Raw genomic sequence first — 18,383 nt, 5'->3', positions numbered from 1 at the left:
CTTGTTGTTGATTCTTCACAAAAAAATACAGTTTTATATCTTTATGTTTGAAGCCTGAAATGTGGCAAAAGGTCACAAAGTTCAAGGGGGCCGAATACTTTCGCAAGGCACTGTACAATGGAGTTGCTTACCAAGACGACATTGAATGTTCCTGATTGGCCTAATTACAGTTTTGACTTAAATCGGCTTGACAAACTATGGCAAGATTTAAAAATGTCTGTTTAGCAATGATCAACAACTAACTTGATGGAGCCTGAATAATCTTTCCAAGAATAATGGGCAAATCTTGTACAATCCAGGTGTGCAAAGCTCTTAGACTCAGAATTTTTCTTCCACTTTGACATTACAGAGCATTTTGTGTAGATCGTTGCCAAAAAATTACAATTAAATCCATTTTAATCCCACTTTCCCAATCCCACACAACAAAATTAGGAAAAAATCAAGTGGTGTGAATACTTTCTGAAGGCACTGTAGATTACATATAAGGCTACTACCATAGAGTATTGGTGTCAGTGAATAGTGTTCCCGTACGCATGGAGAAGTGATTAGCTTCAGCCCAATATGGCGACCGGACTATGGGCGTGTTGAGTGGGTGTGTCGAAAGGAAAGTAGTGGGCGTGTGGGGAAAAAAAGGAAAGTAGTGGGTGTGTGGAAAGGAGTGGGTGTGTTGAAAGGAAAGTAGTGGGTGTGTTGAAAGGAAAGTAGTGGGTGTGTTGAAAGGAAAGGAGTGGATGTGTTGAAAGGAAAGTAGTGGGCGTGTGGAAAGGATTGGGTGTGTCGAAAGGAATGTAGTGGGTGTGGAGAAAGGAAAGTAGTGGGTGTGGAGAAAGGAAAGTAGCGGGCGTGTGGAAAGGAGTGGATGTGTCAAAGGGAAAGTAGTCGGCGTGTGGAAAGGAGTGGGTGTGTTGAACGCGCTCTGCTATAGGCTAGACGGTTTTGATTGAGCTGCAATTCTTCCCACGCAACTATAACATACCGCGAGACTTTGGACTTCTGTAAGAGGATGAGTCTAAGTCGTATTTCACTGTTATTTTTACACAAACAACTGTACATTTTCAGTTATAAAACTGAGGATTGTTTATTTTTTATTAAAAGTACTAACGACGGCTGTACTGTTGCTTGTATGTGTTGTATGCATGTGCTTACTGTGACCCTGATATTGGCGACGAGGCAGCTACTTCCCATGCCGTTGAGGGACAGTAGTGCTTGGCAAACGGGAGCCAAGGACACTGTGTTGTTTTTGCTGCCGTTCCTGATCTCCCCCATTGACTGTTTTCTATGTACTGTATCAAGGTGACAATCAATATTAGTCATTTCCTGTGTAGGCTGCTATATTACTTGAAGTCAAATCAAGGGACGGGGGGAGAAAATTCCATGTTAGCTACCGCCGGCGACACCATGATACAGCTGCCCAGTGGGAAGCACCTCAGGTCGGTAAACATCTCCATACAGCACAACTGAACTAGTCATTACCCCCGGCTTATCAACTCGTCGTGAAGCCCAATCAGCCACGCAAAATTGTTTTGAGTGGCAACAAATCTGCCCAATTAGCTGATTCTCTTTCCATACACCCACTTCTTTATACACACCCACTCACCCATACTCTGATTGCCATTTTGGGCTGCAGCTACCCATACTTGCCCGCATGGCCTGCTGAACTAGATCAGTGGTGGGCTGGGGCTCAGGTGACATGAGAAGTCGAGAGAGGCTCACATGATTAAGTTGGCTGAAGCTTTGGTGTAAATATTCAAACCACATACACAACTGATTGATATTCATGTTTTTCACAGACACAAAACAGGTCTGGTTATATCACATATGCTAATAACCTTCCGCAATTATGTTTCCTAAAATCTATATATCTGACCTTGTCAAATGTCTGTTGTTATTTCAGAAACTTGGGCAGTGTAATCATTGGATCGGGGTGCTTCTGTATCCGTGGAACTAACTACTTTTATTTCTCAGACTTAAAAGAAAACAGATGAAACACTCATACTCCATTTTCATACACATAGACATTTTCATAGACTAACAAGGGTTCAGAATGTATGACTACCGTGTGTGACTACACTGGCAAAACAGTCTGATTATGACTTATCTGTCACGAACCATACCAGGCCAACATAGAAATAAAACAACCTAGATTACCCACCCTAGTCACACCCCGACTTAACCAAAATAGCGAATAAAAAGGCTCTCTATGGTCAGATTACCCCCCCCCCCCCCCCCCAAAGGTGCGGACTCTGGCAAAACCTGACTCTATAGGGGAGGGTCCGGGTGGGCATCTAGCGTCGGTGGCGGCTCCTGTGCGGGGCGAAGTACCCACTCCGCTCGCGGATCCGCCAGCATCGGTGGCGGCTCTGGTGCGGGACGAAGAACCCGCTCATCCCGCGGATCCAGCATCGGTGGCGGCTCTGGTGCAGGACTTTGCCCCCGCCCAGACCACGGGTCCGGCCATGGAGCCGGGTAGAACGCCGTGCCCAAACTGGGCCTCGGCTCAGAGTAGGGCCCCGGCCATGAAGCTGGGTTGAACGCCGTACCTGGACTGGGCACCGGCGCAGAGGAAGGCTCCTGCCATGGAGCGGGACTGGACACCGGACCTGACCTGGACTTCGGTGCAGAGGACGGCTCCGGCCTTGGCGCTGGACTGGACGCCGTGCCTGGACTGGGCCCCGAAGCAGAGGAAGGCTCCGGCCTTGGAGCAGGACTGGACACCGTGCCTGGACTGGACATCGGCGCAGAGGAAGGCTCCGGTCTTGGAGCAGGACTGGACGCTGTGCCTGGACTGGGCACCGGCGCAGAAGAAGGCTCCGGCCATAGAGCAGAATGAAACGCAGAAAAAAACAATAAAAGAATAAACAAAACGGGCCGTTCTGGAGTGCTCACAGGCAACAACACAAAAACAAGGTCCCACAAAAATGGCTGCCTAAATATGATCTAAATATGATCCCCAATCAGAGACAACGCTAAACAGCTGCCTCTGATTGGGAACCATACTAGGCCAACATAGAAATAAAACAACCTAGATTACCCACCCTAGTCACACCTAACCAAAATAGAGAATAAAAAGGCTCTCTTTGGTCAGGGCGTGACATTATCATAGAAAACAGAGAACCAATTAAACTTTTCTCTGATCATAGCTAGCTATGCCGACTAACATTTCTCATGCTCATCATCTGTGGAACAGAACGTATTGTAATGATATTCGAAAACTCTGATATGGACTATCACTCACTCCACCAGAATAACTGAAACACTCAAGGCTAAATACATTATGGGAATTTATGAAAAATTATGAAAAATAAATTAAATTCAACCAAAAAATGACAAGAGCTTGAACCTGGAACAGACAGGCTGCCAACGAGAGAGACGGATGGAGCTGAGACAAAAAAAGCAAGGGTAAACAAGCCTGCATTAAGCCAACGCTCACTTCTTGTAAAGCTATCGACCATGGTGTGGTTACACAGTTTGCTTCCACAGCAGTTTCCCCCTGTCTGTCTCTTCTTCTTCCACAGCACAGTGTGTCTGTCTCTTCTTCTCCCACAGTATAGTGTGTATGTCTCTTCTTCTTCGACAGTATAGTGTGTCTGTCTCTTCTTCTTCCACAGTGTAGTGTGTCTGTCTCTTCTTCTTCCACAGTGTAGTGTGTCTGTCTCTTCTTCTTCTTCCACTCCGTAGTGTGTCTGTCTCTTCTTCTTCTTCCACTCCGTAGTGTGTCTGTCTCTTCTTCTTCTTCCACTCCGTAGTGTCTGTCTCTTCTTCTTCCTCCACAGTGTAGTGTGTCTGTCTCTTCTTCTTCTTCCACTCCGTAGTGTGTCTGTCTCTTCTTCTTCCTCCACAGTGTAGTGTGTCTGTCTCTTCTTCTTCCACAGCGTAATGTGTCTGTCTCTTCTCCTTCCACAGTGTAGTGTGTCTGTCTCTTCTTCTTCCACAGTGTAGTGTGTTTGTCTCTTCTTCTTCCACAGCGTAATGTGTCTGTCTCCTCTTCTTCCACTCCGTAGTGTGTCTGTCTCTTCTTCTTCCACAGCGTAATGTGTCTGTCTCTTCTCCTTCCACAGTGTAGTGTGTCTGTCTCTTCTTCTTCCACAGCGTAATGTGTCTGTCTGTCTCTTCTTCTTCCACAGTGTAGTGTGATTGTAGGGTGCTGTCTCTACTTCTACCTCTTCAAATTCAAAATCAAATTGTTTCATTGGCCTGAAAATCATTGCTTAAAGATTGCCAAAGTACAATGTTTACAATATACATTGTAATAAAATAATAAATAAAAGTGATAAAAAGTCTATCATAAAAATAAATATATAATATAAATAACAGCAATAGAATGGCAACAGTGGATAGTAAAACAGTGAATAGAAAAATATAATAAATAATATGGACAATATTAGACTGGCGAGTGTAGAGAGTATTGAGATATTGTTATCCACGTCGGCACCAACGATGTTAGGATGAAACAGTCAGAGGTCACCAAGCACAACATAGCTTCAGCATGTAAATCAGCTAGAAACATGTGTCGGTATCGAGTAATTGTCTCTGGCCTCCTCCCAGTTAGGGTCTCACAACTGAGTCTCACAACTCAATCGCTAGTTGAAAACTGTTTTCTGCCCCTCCCAAAAGATAGAATTTGTAGATAATTGGCCCTCTTTCTGGGACTCACCCACAAACAAGACCAAGGCCTGCTGAGGAGTGACAGACTCCATCCTAGCTGGAGGGGTGCTCTCATCTTATCTACCAACATAGACAGGGCTCTAACTCCTCTAGCTCCACAATGAAATAGGGTGCAGGCCAGGCAGCAGGCTGTTAGCCAGCCTGCCAGCTTAGTGGAGTCTGCCACTAGCACAGTCAGTGTAGTCAGCTCAGCTATCCCCATTGAGACCGTGTCTGTGCCTCGACCTAGGTTGGGCAAAGCTAAACATGGTGGTGTTCGCCTTAGCAATCTCACTAGAATAAAGACCTCCTCCATTCCTGACATTATTGAAAGAGATCGTGATACCTCACATCTCAAAATATTAGATCCCTCACTTTAAAGGCAGTTATAGTCAATGAACTAATCACTGATCATAATCTTGATGTGATTGGCCTGACTGAAACATGGCTTAAGCCTGATGAATTTACTGTGTTAAATGAGGCCTCACTAGTGACCATATTCCCCCTGCATCCCGTAAAGTCGGAGGTGTTGCTAACATTTACGATAGCAAATTTCAATTTACATCTTTTGAGCTTCTCGTCATGAAATCTATGCAGCCTACTCAATCACTTTTTATAGCTACTGTTTACAGGCCTCCTGGGCCATATACAGCGCTCCTCACTGTGTTCCCTGAATTCTTCTCGGACCTTGTAGTCATAGCAGATAATATTCTACATTTTGGTGATTTTAATATTCACATGGAAAAGTCCACAGACTCACTCCAAAAGGCTTTCGGAGCCATCCTCGACTCAGTGGGTTTTGTCCAACATGTCTCTGGACCTACTCACTGTCCCAGTCGTACTCTAGACCTAGTTTTGTCCCATGGAATAAATGTTGTGGATCTTAATGTTTTTCCTCATAATCCTGGACTATCGGACCACCATTTTATTACGTTTGCAATCGCAACAAATAATCTGCTCAGACCCCAACCAAGGAGCATCAAAAGTCATGCAATAAATTCTCAGACAACCCAGATTCCTTGATGCCCTTCCAGACTCCCTTTGTCTACTCAAAGAAGTCAGAGGACAAAAATCAGTTAACCACGCAGTTGCACTCCTAAAAACTAAAAACATTTGTCATAAGAAACTAGCTCCCTGGTATATGGAAAATACCAGTTTGGCGCCACACCAAACTGGAAGTCTTCCGACTAGCTTGGAAAGACAGTACCGTGAAGTATCGAAGAGCCCTCACTGCTGCTCGATCATCCTATTTTTCCAAATGAATTGAGGAAAATAAGAACACTCCTAAATGTATTTTTGATACTGTCATTATCATTATCATTATTAGAAAGCAAATTACGGACTCCTCTTTAAATCTGCGTATTCCTCCAAAGCTCAGTTGTCCTGGATCTGCACAACTCTGCCAGGACCTAGGATCAAGAGAGACACTCAAGTGTTTTAGTACTATATCTCTTGACACAATGATGAAATTCATCATGGCCTCTAAACCTTCAAGCTGCATACTGGAATCTATTCCAACTAAACTACTGAAAGAGCTGCTTCCTGTGCTTGGCCCTCCTATGTTGAACATAATAAACGACTCTATATCCACCGGATGTGTACCAAACTCACTAAAAGTGGCAATAATAAAGCCTCTCTTGAAAAAGCCAAACCTTGACCCAGAAAATATAAAAAAATATCGGCCTATATAAAATCTTCCATTCCTCTCAAAAAGGTTAGAATACTGTCGCGCAGCAACTCACTGCCTTCCTGAAGACAAACAATGTATACGAAATGCTTCAGTCTGGTTTTAGACCCCATCATAGCACTGAGACGGCACTTGTGAAGATGGTAAATGACCAATTAAAGGCGTCAGACCGAGGCTCTGCATCTGTCCTCGTGCTCCAAGACCTTAGTGCTGCTTTCGATCACCACATTCTTTTGGAGAGATTGGAAACCCAAATTGGTCTACACAGACAAGTTCTGGCCTGGTTTAGATCTAATCTGTCGGAAAGATATCAGTTTGTCTCTGTGAATGGTTTGTCCTCTGACAAATCAACTGTAAATTTCAGTGTTTCTCAAGGTTCCGTTTTAGGACCACTATTGTTTTTACTATATATTTTACCTCTTGGGGATGTCATTCGAAAACATAATGTTAACTTTCACTGCTATGCGGATGACACACAGCTGTACATTTCAATGAAACATGGTGAAGCCCCAAAATTGCCCTCGCTAGAAGCTTGTGTTTCAGACATAAGGAAGTGGATGGCTGTAAACTTTCTACTTTTAAACTCGGACTAAACAGAAATGCTTGTTCTAGGTCCCAAGAAACAAAGAGATCTTCTGTTGAATCTGAGAATTAATCTTGATGGTTGTACAGTCGTCTCAAATAAAACTGTGAAGGACCTCGGCGTTGCTCTGAACCCTGATCTCTCTTTTGACGAACATATCTAGACTGTTTCAAGGACAGCTTTTTTCCATCTACGTAACATTGTAAAAATCAGAAACTTTCAGTCCAAAAATGATGCAGAAAAATGTATCCATGCTTTTGTTACTTCTAGGTTAGACTACTGCAATGCTCTACTTTCCGGCTACCTGGATAAAGCACTAAATAAACTTCAGTTAGTGCTAAATACGGCTGCTAGAATCCTGACTAGAACCAAAAAAATTGATCATATTACTCCAGTGCTAGCCTCCCTACACTGGCTTCCTGTTAAGGCAAGGGCTGATTTCAAGGTTTTACTGCTAACCTACAAAGCATTACAAGGGCTTGCACCTACCTATCTGGCCCAGGAGTGTGAAGGTGAACGGAAAGGCTATGGAGCAACGAACCACCCTTGCTGTCTCTGCCTGGCCGGTTCCCCTCTCTCCACTGGGATTCTCTGCCTCTAACTATATTACAGGGGCTGAGTCACTGGCTTACTGATGCTCTTCCATGCCGTCCCTAGGAGGGGTGCATCACTTGAGTGGGTTGAGTCACTGACGTGATCTTCCTGTCTGGGTTGGCGCCCCACCCTTGGGTTGTGCCATGGCGGAGATCTTTGTGTGCTATACTCGGCCTTGTCTCAGGATGGTAAGTTGGTGGTTGAAGATATCCCTCTAGTGGTGTGGGGGCTGTGCTTTGGCAAAGTGGGTGGAGTTATATCCTGCCTGTTTGGCCCTGTCCGGGGGTATCATCGGATGGGGCCACAGTGTCGGAGGACCTGAGCCTTAGGACCATGCCTCAGGACTACCTGGCATGATGACTCCTTGCTGTCCCCTGTCCACCTGGCCATTCTGCTGCTCCAGTTTCAGCTGTTCTGCCTGCGTTTATGGAACCCTGACCTGTTCACTGGACGTGCTACCTGTCCTACCTGCTGTTTTCAACTCTCTAGAGACAGCAGGAGCGGTAGAGATACTCTTAATGATAGGCTATGAAAAGCCAACTGACATTTACTCCTGATGTGATGACTTGTTGCACCCTCGACAACTACTGTGATTATTATTATTTGACCATGCTGGTCATTTATGAACATTTGAACATGTTGGCCTTGTTCTGTTATAATCTCCAACCAGCACAGTCAGAAGAGGACTGGCCACCCCTCATAGCCTGGTTCCTCTCTGGTTTCTTCCTAGGTCTTGGCCTCTCTAGGGAGTTTTCCCTAGCCACCGTGCTTCTACAATCTGCATTGCTTGCTGTTTGGGGTTTTAGGCTGGGTTTCTGTACAGCACTTTGAGATATCAGCTGATGTAAGAAGGGCTATATAAATAAATTTGATTTGATTTGATTTAGACTAAACATGCTACTATTACTACTAAAATGAATGCTACTGCCTGTATTAGCAGTTGGGTTATCATTTTACTGTTAGGACAGTAGGATAGCAGAAGGTGACATTTAAAAATGTGGTTGTGCATCAGCAGTTTTTGTCAGTCAATAATTGTCACGCCCTGACCTTAGAGCTTTTTATGTCTATTTTTTAGTTTGGTCAGGGTGTGATTTGGGTGGGCATTCTATGTTCCTTTTTCTATGTTTTTGTATTTCTTTGTTTTGGCCGGGTATGGTTCTCAATCAGGGACAGCTGTCTATCGTTGTCTCTGATCAGGAACCTTACTTAGGTAGCTTTTTCCCACAGGGTTTTTGTGGGCAGTTATTTTCTGTTTTGTGTTTCTGCACCGTACAGGACTGTTTTGGTTTTCGTTCAATCTCTTTGTGATATTTGTTATTTAGTGTTCAGTTGAAATAAAAGTATGAACACTTACCACGCTGCTCTTTGGTCCGATGATTCCTTTTCTTCCGACGACGAATACCGTTACAGTAATAGTCAGTCAATCAGCTCATGTCAGCTAACATTGATTACTAAGTTAGTTTAGCGGTCAGCTATCTAAACTTGTTATCATGGTCAAATTACCATGGGGGCCCCCATTGATTTTGTTACTTAGTCTCGTTCAGATATCATATTAATGCAAAAATGTCTCTCCCCCTATGATTTTTTTTTTAAATTGCAGAAAATTAGCTGTAGAAAAGTTTATTTTCCTCTCTGCACCATGCCAAAATTAGTAGAATTGCATGAAATGAGTTATAAAATTGCCAAACCTTCTCTCCACCCCATGCCAAAATGTGGAGAATTAGAGCAAACTTGCATTAAAATGGCAACAATGCCAAATCAAGTGAAATGGATAAACAAATAAAACAAAGTTAACAGTAAATATTACACTCACACAAGTTCCTAAAGAATAAAGACATTTCAAATGTTGTAACTCTCTGTCTCTCTCATTAATGCCACCACTCACAGCTCTTAGTGACACCTACCCATAAGCCCTTCTCTTTCCATTTACTGTAACCAACATCCTCAGCAACTGAGCACAGACCGCCACAGGACGTCCAGCATAGTACAGTAAATAAAAGTAGAGTATATTTCAGTACAGTATAGTACATTACAGTCATTTAGAGCACAGTAAAGTACAGTACAGAATATTAAAGAAAAGTGAAGTATAGTTCAGTAAAGAAAAGTATAGTTCAGTACAGTCATGTAATGTACTGTAGACTAGAATAGAGGAGTAGAATTCAGTACAGTACACAGTAGAGCACATACATCCTGTGTATCAACCATATTTACGATCATACACACAGTATACTGTGTATCAACCATATATACGATCATACATACACTATACTGTGTATCAACCATATATACGATCATACATCCATATACTGTGTATCAACCATATATACGATCATACATCCATATACTGTGTATCATCCATATATACGATCATACATCCATCCATATACTGTGTATCAAATCCCTCCTGACAGCTCAGTTTGTCCTCTACTGGGTGAGTCCATATGGGCCCTGCTCAAAAATAGTGCATTATTTAGGGAATACGGGATGTACACGCAGTCTCTCCTCATGCTGCCCCACACAGCTCATCTCGGTGGGACAGTCAACACCAGGCACTAGCCCTCCCTGTCCCTGTCTCCTTCGGCCAAATCCCAATCGAAAGATCAATCTGTGACGCAGAGCTCTCCTACGTGGCGTTCACCCCTCTATTACAGTATGTCCAACTGAGGTGACTGGGCCGTTGGACCCAGGGGGCAGAGGGGCTGCCAATATCACCGTCACCCAATAGCCAGAGGTTGAAGAGTGGCTCATCGTGGCTCATAGAAGCAGGCCGCAACACACAGGCTGACAACAGAGGGACTGGTAGAGGTCAATAGAGGGAGATGAGGCAAAGAGAGACAGAAAGGCAGAGGGGGAAAGAGAGGCGGTGAGGGAGAGAGAGGCAGAGAGGGAGAGGAGGCCTACAGATGGGGTTTAGAAACAAGGATGAGAGATGGCACCCTGCTGAGGCAATCTGAATTGACAAAGGTCCTGAAATATTCACCCCATCCCCCTTTATCAGACCACATCAATCCTAGAGACAGAGAGAGACAGAGAGAGGCAGAGAGAGAGAGAGAGAGAGAGATCATTCCTCCCACCTTGGCAGTAATTCAGGCCCTATTGATGACTGACCCTAGAGGGGTATATGTGTCCATTACCCCCGTCCCCCAGATGCGCTGTGATGGCCACAAGAGAAATCTTCCCTCCCTCAAAGCTATAGGGTCCAGTTACAGTGTGATGTGGCAAACTGGAGCTTAGCAAGAGTGATCTCCTTTTCTCATTGCCTGCTGATGGAGACCTGGGGGTACATTGTGTCTGTGTGTATTTGTGTCTCTCTGTGTGTGTGTGTGTGTGTGTGTGTGTGTGTGTGTGTGTGTGTGTGTGTGTGTGTGTGTGTGTGTGTGTGTGTGTGTGTGTGTGTGTGTGTGTGTGTGTGTGTGTATGTGTGTGTGTGTGTGCGTGCATGTGTGTTGCTTGTAATTCTCAAGGGCTGCACTTCTCCCTCCCAGCCAGGCTGAAATGGGCAAAATGACCCAGCTGCACTCCTCTCTATGGGGGGGGGGGGGGGGGGGGGGGGGGTTACACAACTGATATCACCACCTGGTTCCACAAAAGCTAGATGTGATCACGTCAGCCCCCTGGGAGAGGCAGGCCAGACCCACACCATTACACAATATGCCCATGGAAATCACAACAAACTCCTTTCTGAAATTAAAACTGAGAATACTTCCAGGACAGCCTTTGTTGAGAGCCTTTGAACGAGGCTTATTCTGAAGGATTTGGTGAATGATTAAATGCAAATGGCCCATAGTCCTGTAGGGTGCCTGATATACATGTGGTGAGCTGGTTTATAATGAGTCTGAGCACATTTCTTTGTCACATGAAAAGATCCCCTCAATTGATCAACAACAACTGCAAGACTACTAGTCTACCTCCAGCCCCCAGCCATGGTTACCAACCACAGCACATCTGCCATTCTGAAGCACCCCTTCAATAAGCTATTTGCAATATTGGCGCTGGAATTAAAGCCCGCCTAAGTCAGTGGCACAGATGGAACTATCCAAGCAGAAGATCTCCTTAAAATGTTGCGTTGACAACCAAACACAATTCAATATCCAGTTTGTCTACAAATTCATAGTTGATATGTTGGATTCACGTCTCCATCTCAACCAAAAGGTTCAAGAATAGGACTAAATCTAATCTCATCAAACTTTAAATAAAGTTTACTTTGATTTAGTCCTATTCTTGAACTGAGATTTTTGGTTGAGATGGAGACGTGAATCCAACATACAGTGTTAATGATTAACTTGAAGATTACATTTGAAATCAACCAAAGCTTGAAGTCCTAGGCCTTTATGTACTCTCTATGTTTTGCTGAACCCTGGGATGACTTTGCAAACGCTATGTAGGCCTAAACAACACAATTGATGATATATGACTTATAAAGTATGGTTACATTTCATTTGCATTGTTAAACCTCCCCTTTGGAATGACTTCGCTACAACAGTGAATATATTTAGTTATTAAGACATCTCTTAATAATAATTATCACGATAGCACATGTGTGGTATTCAGTGACAAATGTAAAAGTGAAGCAGGGCTTGGTCAAAACCCTGGACAAGAGACCTAATAAATAAATAGGTGTAGATCAACTCTCCAGTAGGAAGTGCTGCCCAGGCTATTGTTTGTTAAACCTGAAGATCCAATGCCGTTTCAAAAGGTACAAATTCAACATACTGTATCTTATACAAGGTTTGTCTATGATGAAAGTTGATTACAATGATGACATAATCCTGTGAAATTGCACTCAAAACAACAGTTTGAGTTGATGAGTTCAGCCATTTTGTTCCCAGTGGGATGTTATTGTTTATATGTTAAATGTCAATAAGTGTAATAACTTAATAATAACAACTTAATAATAATACATTAAGTTCATCATAAACTTAACCTAATGGGCTCTTATGACGCCTTACATAACGTTGTTTTGGTTGTCATGGTCAGATGACATGTCCTTGGCCAGCAGCATACCACCCTGCATCCCACTGCTGGCTTATCACTGAAGCTAAGCAGGGTCAGTCCCTGGATGGGAGACCATATGCTGCTGGAAGTGGTGTTGGAGGGCCAGTAAGAGGCACTCTTTCCTCTGGTCTAAAAAAAGATCCCAATGTCACAGGACAGTGATTGGGCACATTGCCCTGTGTAGAGTGCTATCTTTAAGATGGGATGTTAAACGGGTCTTGAGTCTTTGTGGTCACTAAAAGATTCCATGGCACTTATCGTAAGAGTAGGGGTGTTAACCCCGGTGTCCTGGCTAAATTCCCAATCTACCCCTCATACCATCATGTCCACCTAATCATCCCCAGCTTCCAATTGGCTCATTTGTCCTCCTTAACTATTCCCCAGGTCGTTGCTGTAAATGAGAACGTGTTCTCAGTCAATTTACCTGGTAAAATAAATATAAACAATTGACCACCGTGTTTGGACTGACAGAAAGGCTGACACATTTCTCTCGTTTCTTTTTGAACAGCATCCGGTGTTGCAAGCAGTTTATCATTGCCACCAGAGTAGTCTACTCTATTCAGCTTCGGCTGAGGGACACGGTTGTACGTCCTGTCTTGAAAGTTCCTACAATTTACATCGACAGGTGCAGTCATGAATTATGCAAACATGGCCTACAAAGGAAACCCAGCCAAGTTGAGCCAACTCCAGAGTGGTCCTCCCGACACGGTCTGAAATGTTCAAACCTGACTGGCTGTTTCGCCTGAGAAACGGGAGGAGAGCAGGGTGATATGAGTGAGACAAGCCAGTCCGCGGTTCTGCTCCGTCCCATTCAATCTCCAGACTCCTCTCTCTCTCTATATAAAGAGATGTCTCCCGACCCGACCTAACCTGCTGCTGGCTGCCCAGTGCCCACACACAGACACGCGCGCACGCACGCACACACACACACACACACACACATAGGCGCGCGCGCAATAACATCACAAGTCCGTAGCCTACCTTCCGTGTGACAGCTGGAGGAGAGGATGGTGCTTGAGGGTCTGAAGAGGTAAGGAAGGTACCGGGAGAAGCATTTCATATTTTTTGTTGTTGTTGGCTGCGCATCACTATCAAGTCCACATCGTCTACACCCACTGCACTGACAGAGCGGAAAGAAACCGAGCGCTGGAGACAGAGCCCATAGTCTTCGGCATCACTTTTACTCGGTTTAGATCAACGGGAATCCTTCCTTCGGGGCTATAGTAGCAGGAAGAGAAGAGAGGTCTCCACGCGCGATGCTACTCTCGTAAAACATTGTTCTTCCCCTAGTCGCCAGCAGGACACGAGAATGTTATTTTTTTGCTGGAGTCGGATGCGAGGGAGGGAGGGTGTTGACGGAGGGAGGAGGACCGAAGCATCAGGGTTATTTCAGGGGAGGCTGGGGAGCACCTGCTCTGTCTGTCGATAGCCGCATGCTGCCTCTGTTGGTCGCTCGAGAATTGACTGTTATGCCTGTGAGTGTCTCTATTGGTATCCGCAGGAAAGTTTCAAAGCCCATTTTGAAGAGAGAATATAGCCTACGTGCGTCTGATAAATAAATGTAGACTATTTATCATAACCATATCAGTTATCACTCCTTATTGAGACGAGGCGACATTTAATGATACTGTTGATGATGGGTTTATAGAATAATTTGCCTGTGTTGCTTTTACTTCAAGCATATTCTCCATGTAAAAGCCACGCTATGTGGGTCATTAGGGCACTTGAAGTGTCTGGGTCTGTGCTCTTGGGAATCCCTGGATAACTCTGGTGACATCTCCATTCTGTAGGCTAATGAACTGGGTCACAGAGCATCAGGACTGCCAAGGCCATATAACAGTCATTCAGTTCACTTAACTCAGGGGTGTCAAACTCATTCCAAGGAGGGCCGAGTGTCTGCGGGTTGTAATTTTTCCCCCTTACAATTAAGACCTGGACTAGTGGTTCCCAACCAGGGGTACTAGGAGCCCTGGGGGTACTTGACCTATCCACATGGGGTACTTGAGAAGACTCATGAGACCATAGGCCTACTGATAAAATGCACAAGGTGGTACTTCAGGGGTACTCCGGACAGAGAAAAAAATCAGTTGGTGGTACAATAACCCAAAGCGATTGGGAACCACCGACCTAGATTAAGATGTCGTTAGAGCACAACGGGTGATAGTGGGTTGCACAGGGAGTAGTGTTTGGAGAATGGGAGCGATTTGAGAAGATGGCAGAAAAATAAATAAGGAAGACAGTGGAGCATATTATGAAGAAACATGGAGTGGGGGATTACACAGGCCTTCTGAAAGGTCTGGTGAAGGAGATTACACAGGCCTTCTGAAAGGTCTGGTGAAGGATATTACACAGGCCTTCTGAAAGGTCTGGTGAAGGAGATTACACAGGCCTTCTGAAATGTCTGGTGAAGGAGATTACACAGGCCTTCTGAAAGGTCTGGTGAAGGAGATTACACAGGCCTTCTGAAAGGTCTGGTGAAGGAGAAGATGATGGACAAGAAAAAGAAGAGAGAACAGTGGAAATGGATATAAGGGAATGTGGGATGATTTCACAGAACCTTTGGAGGAACTTGAGGACATTGAGAGTGACGAGAGTGAGGATAAATTAGATGTGGTGGCAGGTGCAGTGATAACTGTTGAGAAGAAGTTGAGTGTAGAGGGAAGCAGGGTGGCGAGGAAGTTTGGCGTCAAGTGCAAAAACAGGGATACGTGTTCCAGTAGCTCTCAGATGTAATCTGACGAGAGTGTCGATGAAGTTCCTGCAGTAAGGACCGCTGAGGTCGGCCTCGGTTTGTGGATGTAAAGGATGATTCTGGTCCAGTGGGAGTAAGATTTGTGGAGAGAATGGATCCTTGCATTTTTACTGATCCATATGTGGTGGTAGGTTGGGTAGAGGAGAGGTTGGGGACTACTGAGTTGGTGAAAGTAACTAGGAGTGATGATTTATTGTGTTTCTTCAGCCCAAAGGGAGCGGGCACTCCGAATCACTCGATTAGGGACAATAAATGGGACTTGCTTTCCTCTCCGGAGCAGGGCACCGTTGAAAGGAGTGATAACGGAGGTGGCCTTAAATGTCGAGGAAGATCAGAAAAGTGAAGATTCCTGGTGTCTGTGACGCTCGCCGTTTGGTGCGACGCAGATCCGGTGGAGAGAGTGGGGAAACAGAGAAGACGTTGTCTGTCCTGTTGAGTTTTGATGTAGTCTTTGCCAGATAAGGTTAAGGTACACTCTAAAAATGGTGGGTTCAACAAGGGTTCTTCTAAGATCCTCAAAGTTCTTCAAAGAACCTTAAGGATCTTGGCACTGAAAATTGCCCCCAAAAGGTTCTTCCATGAACCCCATAGGAGGTGGGGTTCATCGAGGAACCTCCTTAGTTGGTGTGGGTTCTTGCAGGAATCTAACTGCCCAACTGAAACATTTTGATATGAATATGAAAGGACAGCAGGTGCAGGCACTTAACTGAAATATGTAAAGATCTCCCCAATTTAAGATCTACATTTATAGATGGTGTCATCAGAAAACCATCTTTTCATATTTGTGCAAATCTTTCTAAAAACACAAAACGGACACAATTCAATGGATATCAATCAACACAGATGTAAGAATATGTACTGTAGGCTATAAGAATATGTTGAAGTCTAGCTGTATAGCGTGTAGCTACTGAACTGCTCACTTTTGTGTCTGCAGGTATACAGACGAGGAGGCATACAAAGGTATGTCAATTGGTATTGGTATTAATATGCGGATCACATTTACCATCCTCCTCCCTTACCTCTTCAATGAATATCCCATAGGCCTCTACATTATGGACAAGGTATACCATTTTTTTTCAGTCACATTTTACCACAGAAACCAAGGTATGAATACTGTCGTGTGCATGTTTTGTTAATCATCTGTATAATTACTAATTTTTGGGATTTACAGACTTCACCCTCCCTACACCTCTGATGAATATAACAGGAAACCTGTTCGATCACATGCACTGCAAAATCATTCTGGCTATGGATACAGAGAACATCAACACATTTAACATCAACATACCAGAGGATATATACCCATTGGACTTGGGTCTCTGCTGGGAGTTTACCTCATATTTGGATTTTATAATTCTGCTTTGCCACTAAAATCATAAGAAACACTGACAACTAAAACATTGTGCTATTGTTGTTATTGTTTTTATTGTTAAGTGTATTATTATTAACAATAATAATAATAGGGGAGGGGGTGTAGTTAAAAAAATGTACCCCAAAAGGTTCTTCGAGGATCCATTAAAAAAGGCATTCTTTGAAGAACCCTTTTTTTTTAAATGACTAAATGTTGTTGTGGTCCTGTTGTGGACGCAATTTAGTTTATTTCGTTCCAACAATCCTGTTTTTAAGCTCAAAAGACTGCACTCTCAGGAGAATTTAGCAATAAGGGAGATGGACCGGCTCCCTCGTGGGACTCCTCTGAAAACACAGCATATGGCCAGCTACTGATGATGTTATACAAGCAGGCTGTCTACTGGAGGCATTAGAGTGGCAGGGGTGCATCTCTCCTGAGTCATTAAAGGTGTGTAGTGTGTGGCAGATGTGTCATTTATTGGAGTGCAGTATTGAATAATGACATTCTACAAACAATGACCATGCAACGAGCAACGTTTTATTCTCCGAAAGGCTTCTATATCATTGTTTGAAACATTACGCCATAGGGAACTGCATCCACTTATAACTGTGGTACACCCAGTGTACATAACACAAAGAATCTTGTCTGTCACAGAGAATGATCGAATCCAACGAAGCATATGATAAGGTGATTAACTCTCTCCTCAGAGAGGAATAGTCATCACCATCATTAGCAGCTTGACACCACCACAAACACCCTGGTGGGGATCCATCTACTAGGCTCTCATGACTGGGTTTCCCCTACTGATCCCGTTCCCATCATTACTAATATAACTGTTTGTTTTTCTATTCAGACAGAATCTGTCTGTTGCTCATGTACAGCACCAGTCAAACGTTTTGACACACCTACTCATTCAAGGGTTTTTCTTTATTAAAAACAAACTATGAAATAACACATATGGAATCATGTAGTAACCAAAAAAGTGTTAAACAAATCCAAATATATTATATATTTTAGATTCTTCAAAGTAGCCACCCTTTGCCTTGACAGCTTTGCACACTCTTGGCATTCTCTCAACCAGCTTCACCTGGAATGCTTTTCCAACAGTTTTGAAGGAGTTCCTACAAATGCTGAGCACTTCTTGGCTGCTTTTCCTTCACTCTGTGGTCCAACTCATCCCAAACCATCTCAATTGGGTTGAGTTTGGGTGATTGTGGAGGTCAGGACATCTGATGCAGCACTCTATCACTCTCCTTCTTGGTCATATAGCCCTTACACAGCCTGGAGGTGTGTTGGGTCATTGCTCTGTTGAAAAACAAATGATAGCCCCACTAAGTGCAAATCAGATGGGATGATGTATCGCTGCAGAATGCTGTGGTAGCCATGCTGGTTAAGTGTGCCTTGAATTCTAAATAAATCACTTACAGTGTCACCAGCAAAGCACCCCCACACCATAACACCTCCACCTCCATGCTTCACAGTGGGAACTACACATGCAGAGATCAACCGTTCACCTACTCTGCGTCTCAGGAAGACACAGAGGTTGGAACAAAAAAAATCTAATTTGGACTCATCAGACGAAATGACAGATTTCCACCGGTCTAATGACCATTGCTCATGTTTCTTGGCCTTCTTCATTTTGGTGTCCTTTAGTAGTGGTTTCTTTGCAGCAATTTGACCATGAAGGCATGATTCACGCAGTCTCCTCTGAACAGCTGATGTTGAAATGTGTCTGTAACTTGAACTCTGTGAAGCATTTATTTGGGCTGCAATTTCT

At 44.0% G+C, this 18,383-nt stretch overlaps 1 protein-coding gene across 1 annotated transcript in view; it reads right to left on the bottom strand.

The window, feature by feature from the left end:
• Positions 1-13,978, bottom strand: part of ppp2r2bb (protein phosphatase 2, regulatory subunit B, beta b) — a 92,517-nt gene extending 78,539 nt beyond the window's left edge. Inside the window, exon 1 of the mRNA XM_036937799.2 lies at positions 13,485-13,978. Coding sequence (XP_036793694.1) covers positions 13,485-13,563 — 79 coding nt within the window. The 5' untranslated portion in view covers positions 13,564-13,978. The remainder of the gene's footprint in view (positions 1-13,484) is intronic.
• Between the last annotated feature and the right edge of the window lie 4,405 nt (positions 13,979-18,383).

Source organism: Oncorhynchus mykiss, chromosome 12 (genome assembly GCF_057628025.1).
Source record: "Oncorhynchus mykiss isolate SJ-2025 chromosome 12, ASM5762802v1, whole genome shotgun sequence".
Taxonomy (NCBI): Eukaryota; Metazoa; Chordata; class Actinopteri; order Salmoniformes; family Salmonidae; genus Oncorhynchus; species Oncorhynchus mykiss.
This window is presented reverse-complemented; position numbering and strand designations above follow the sequence as displayed.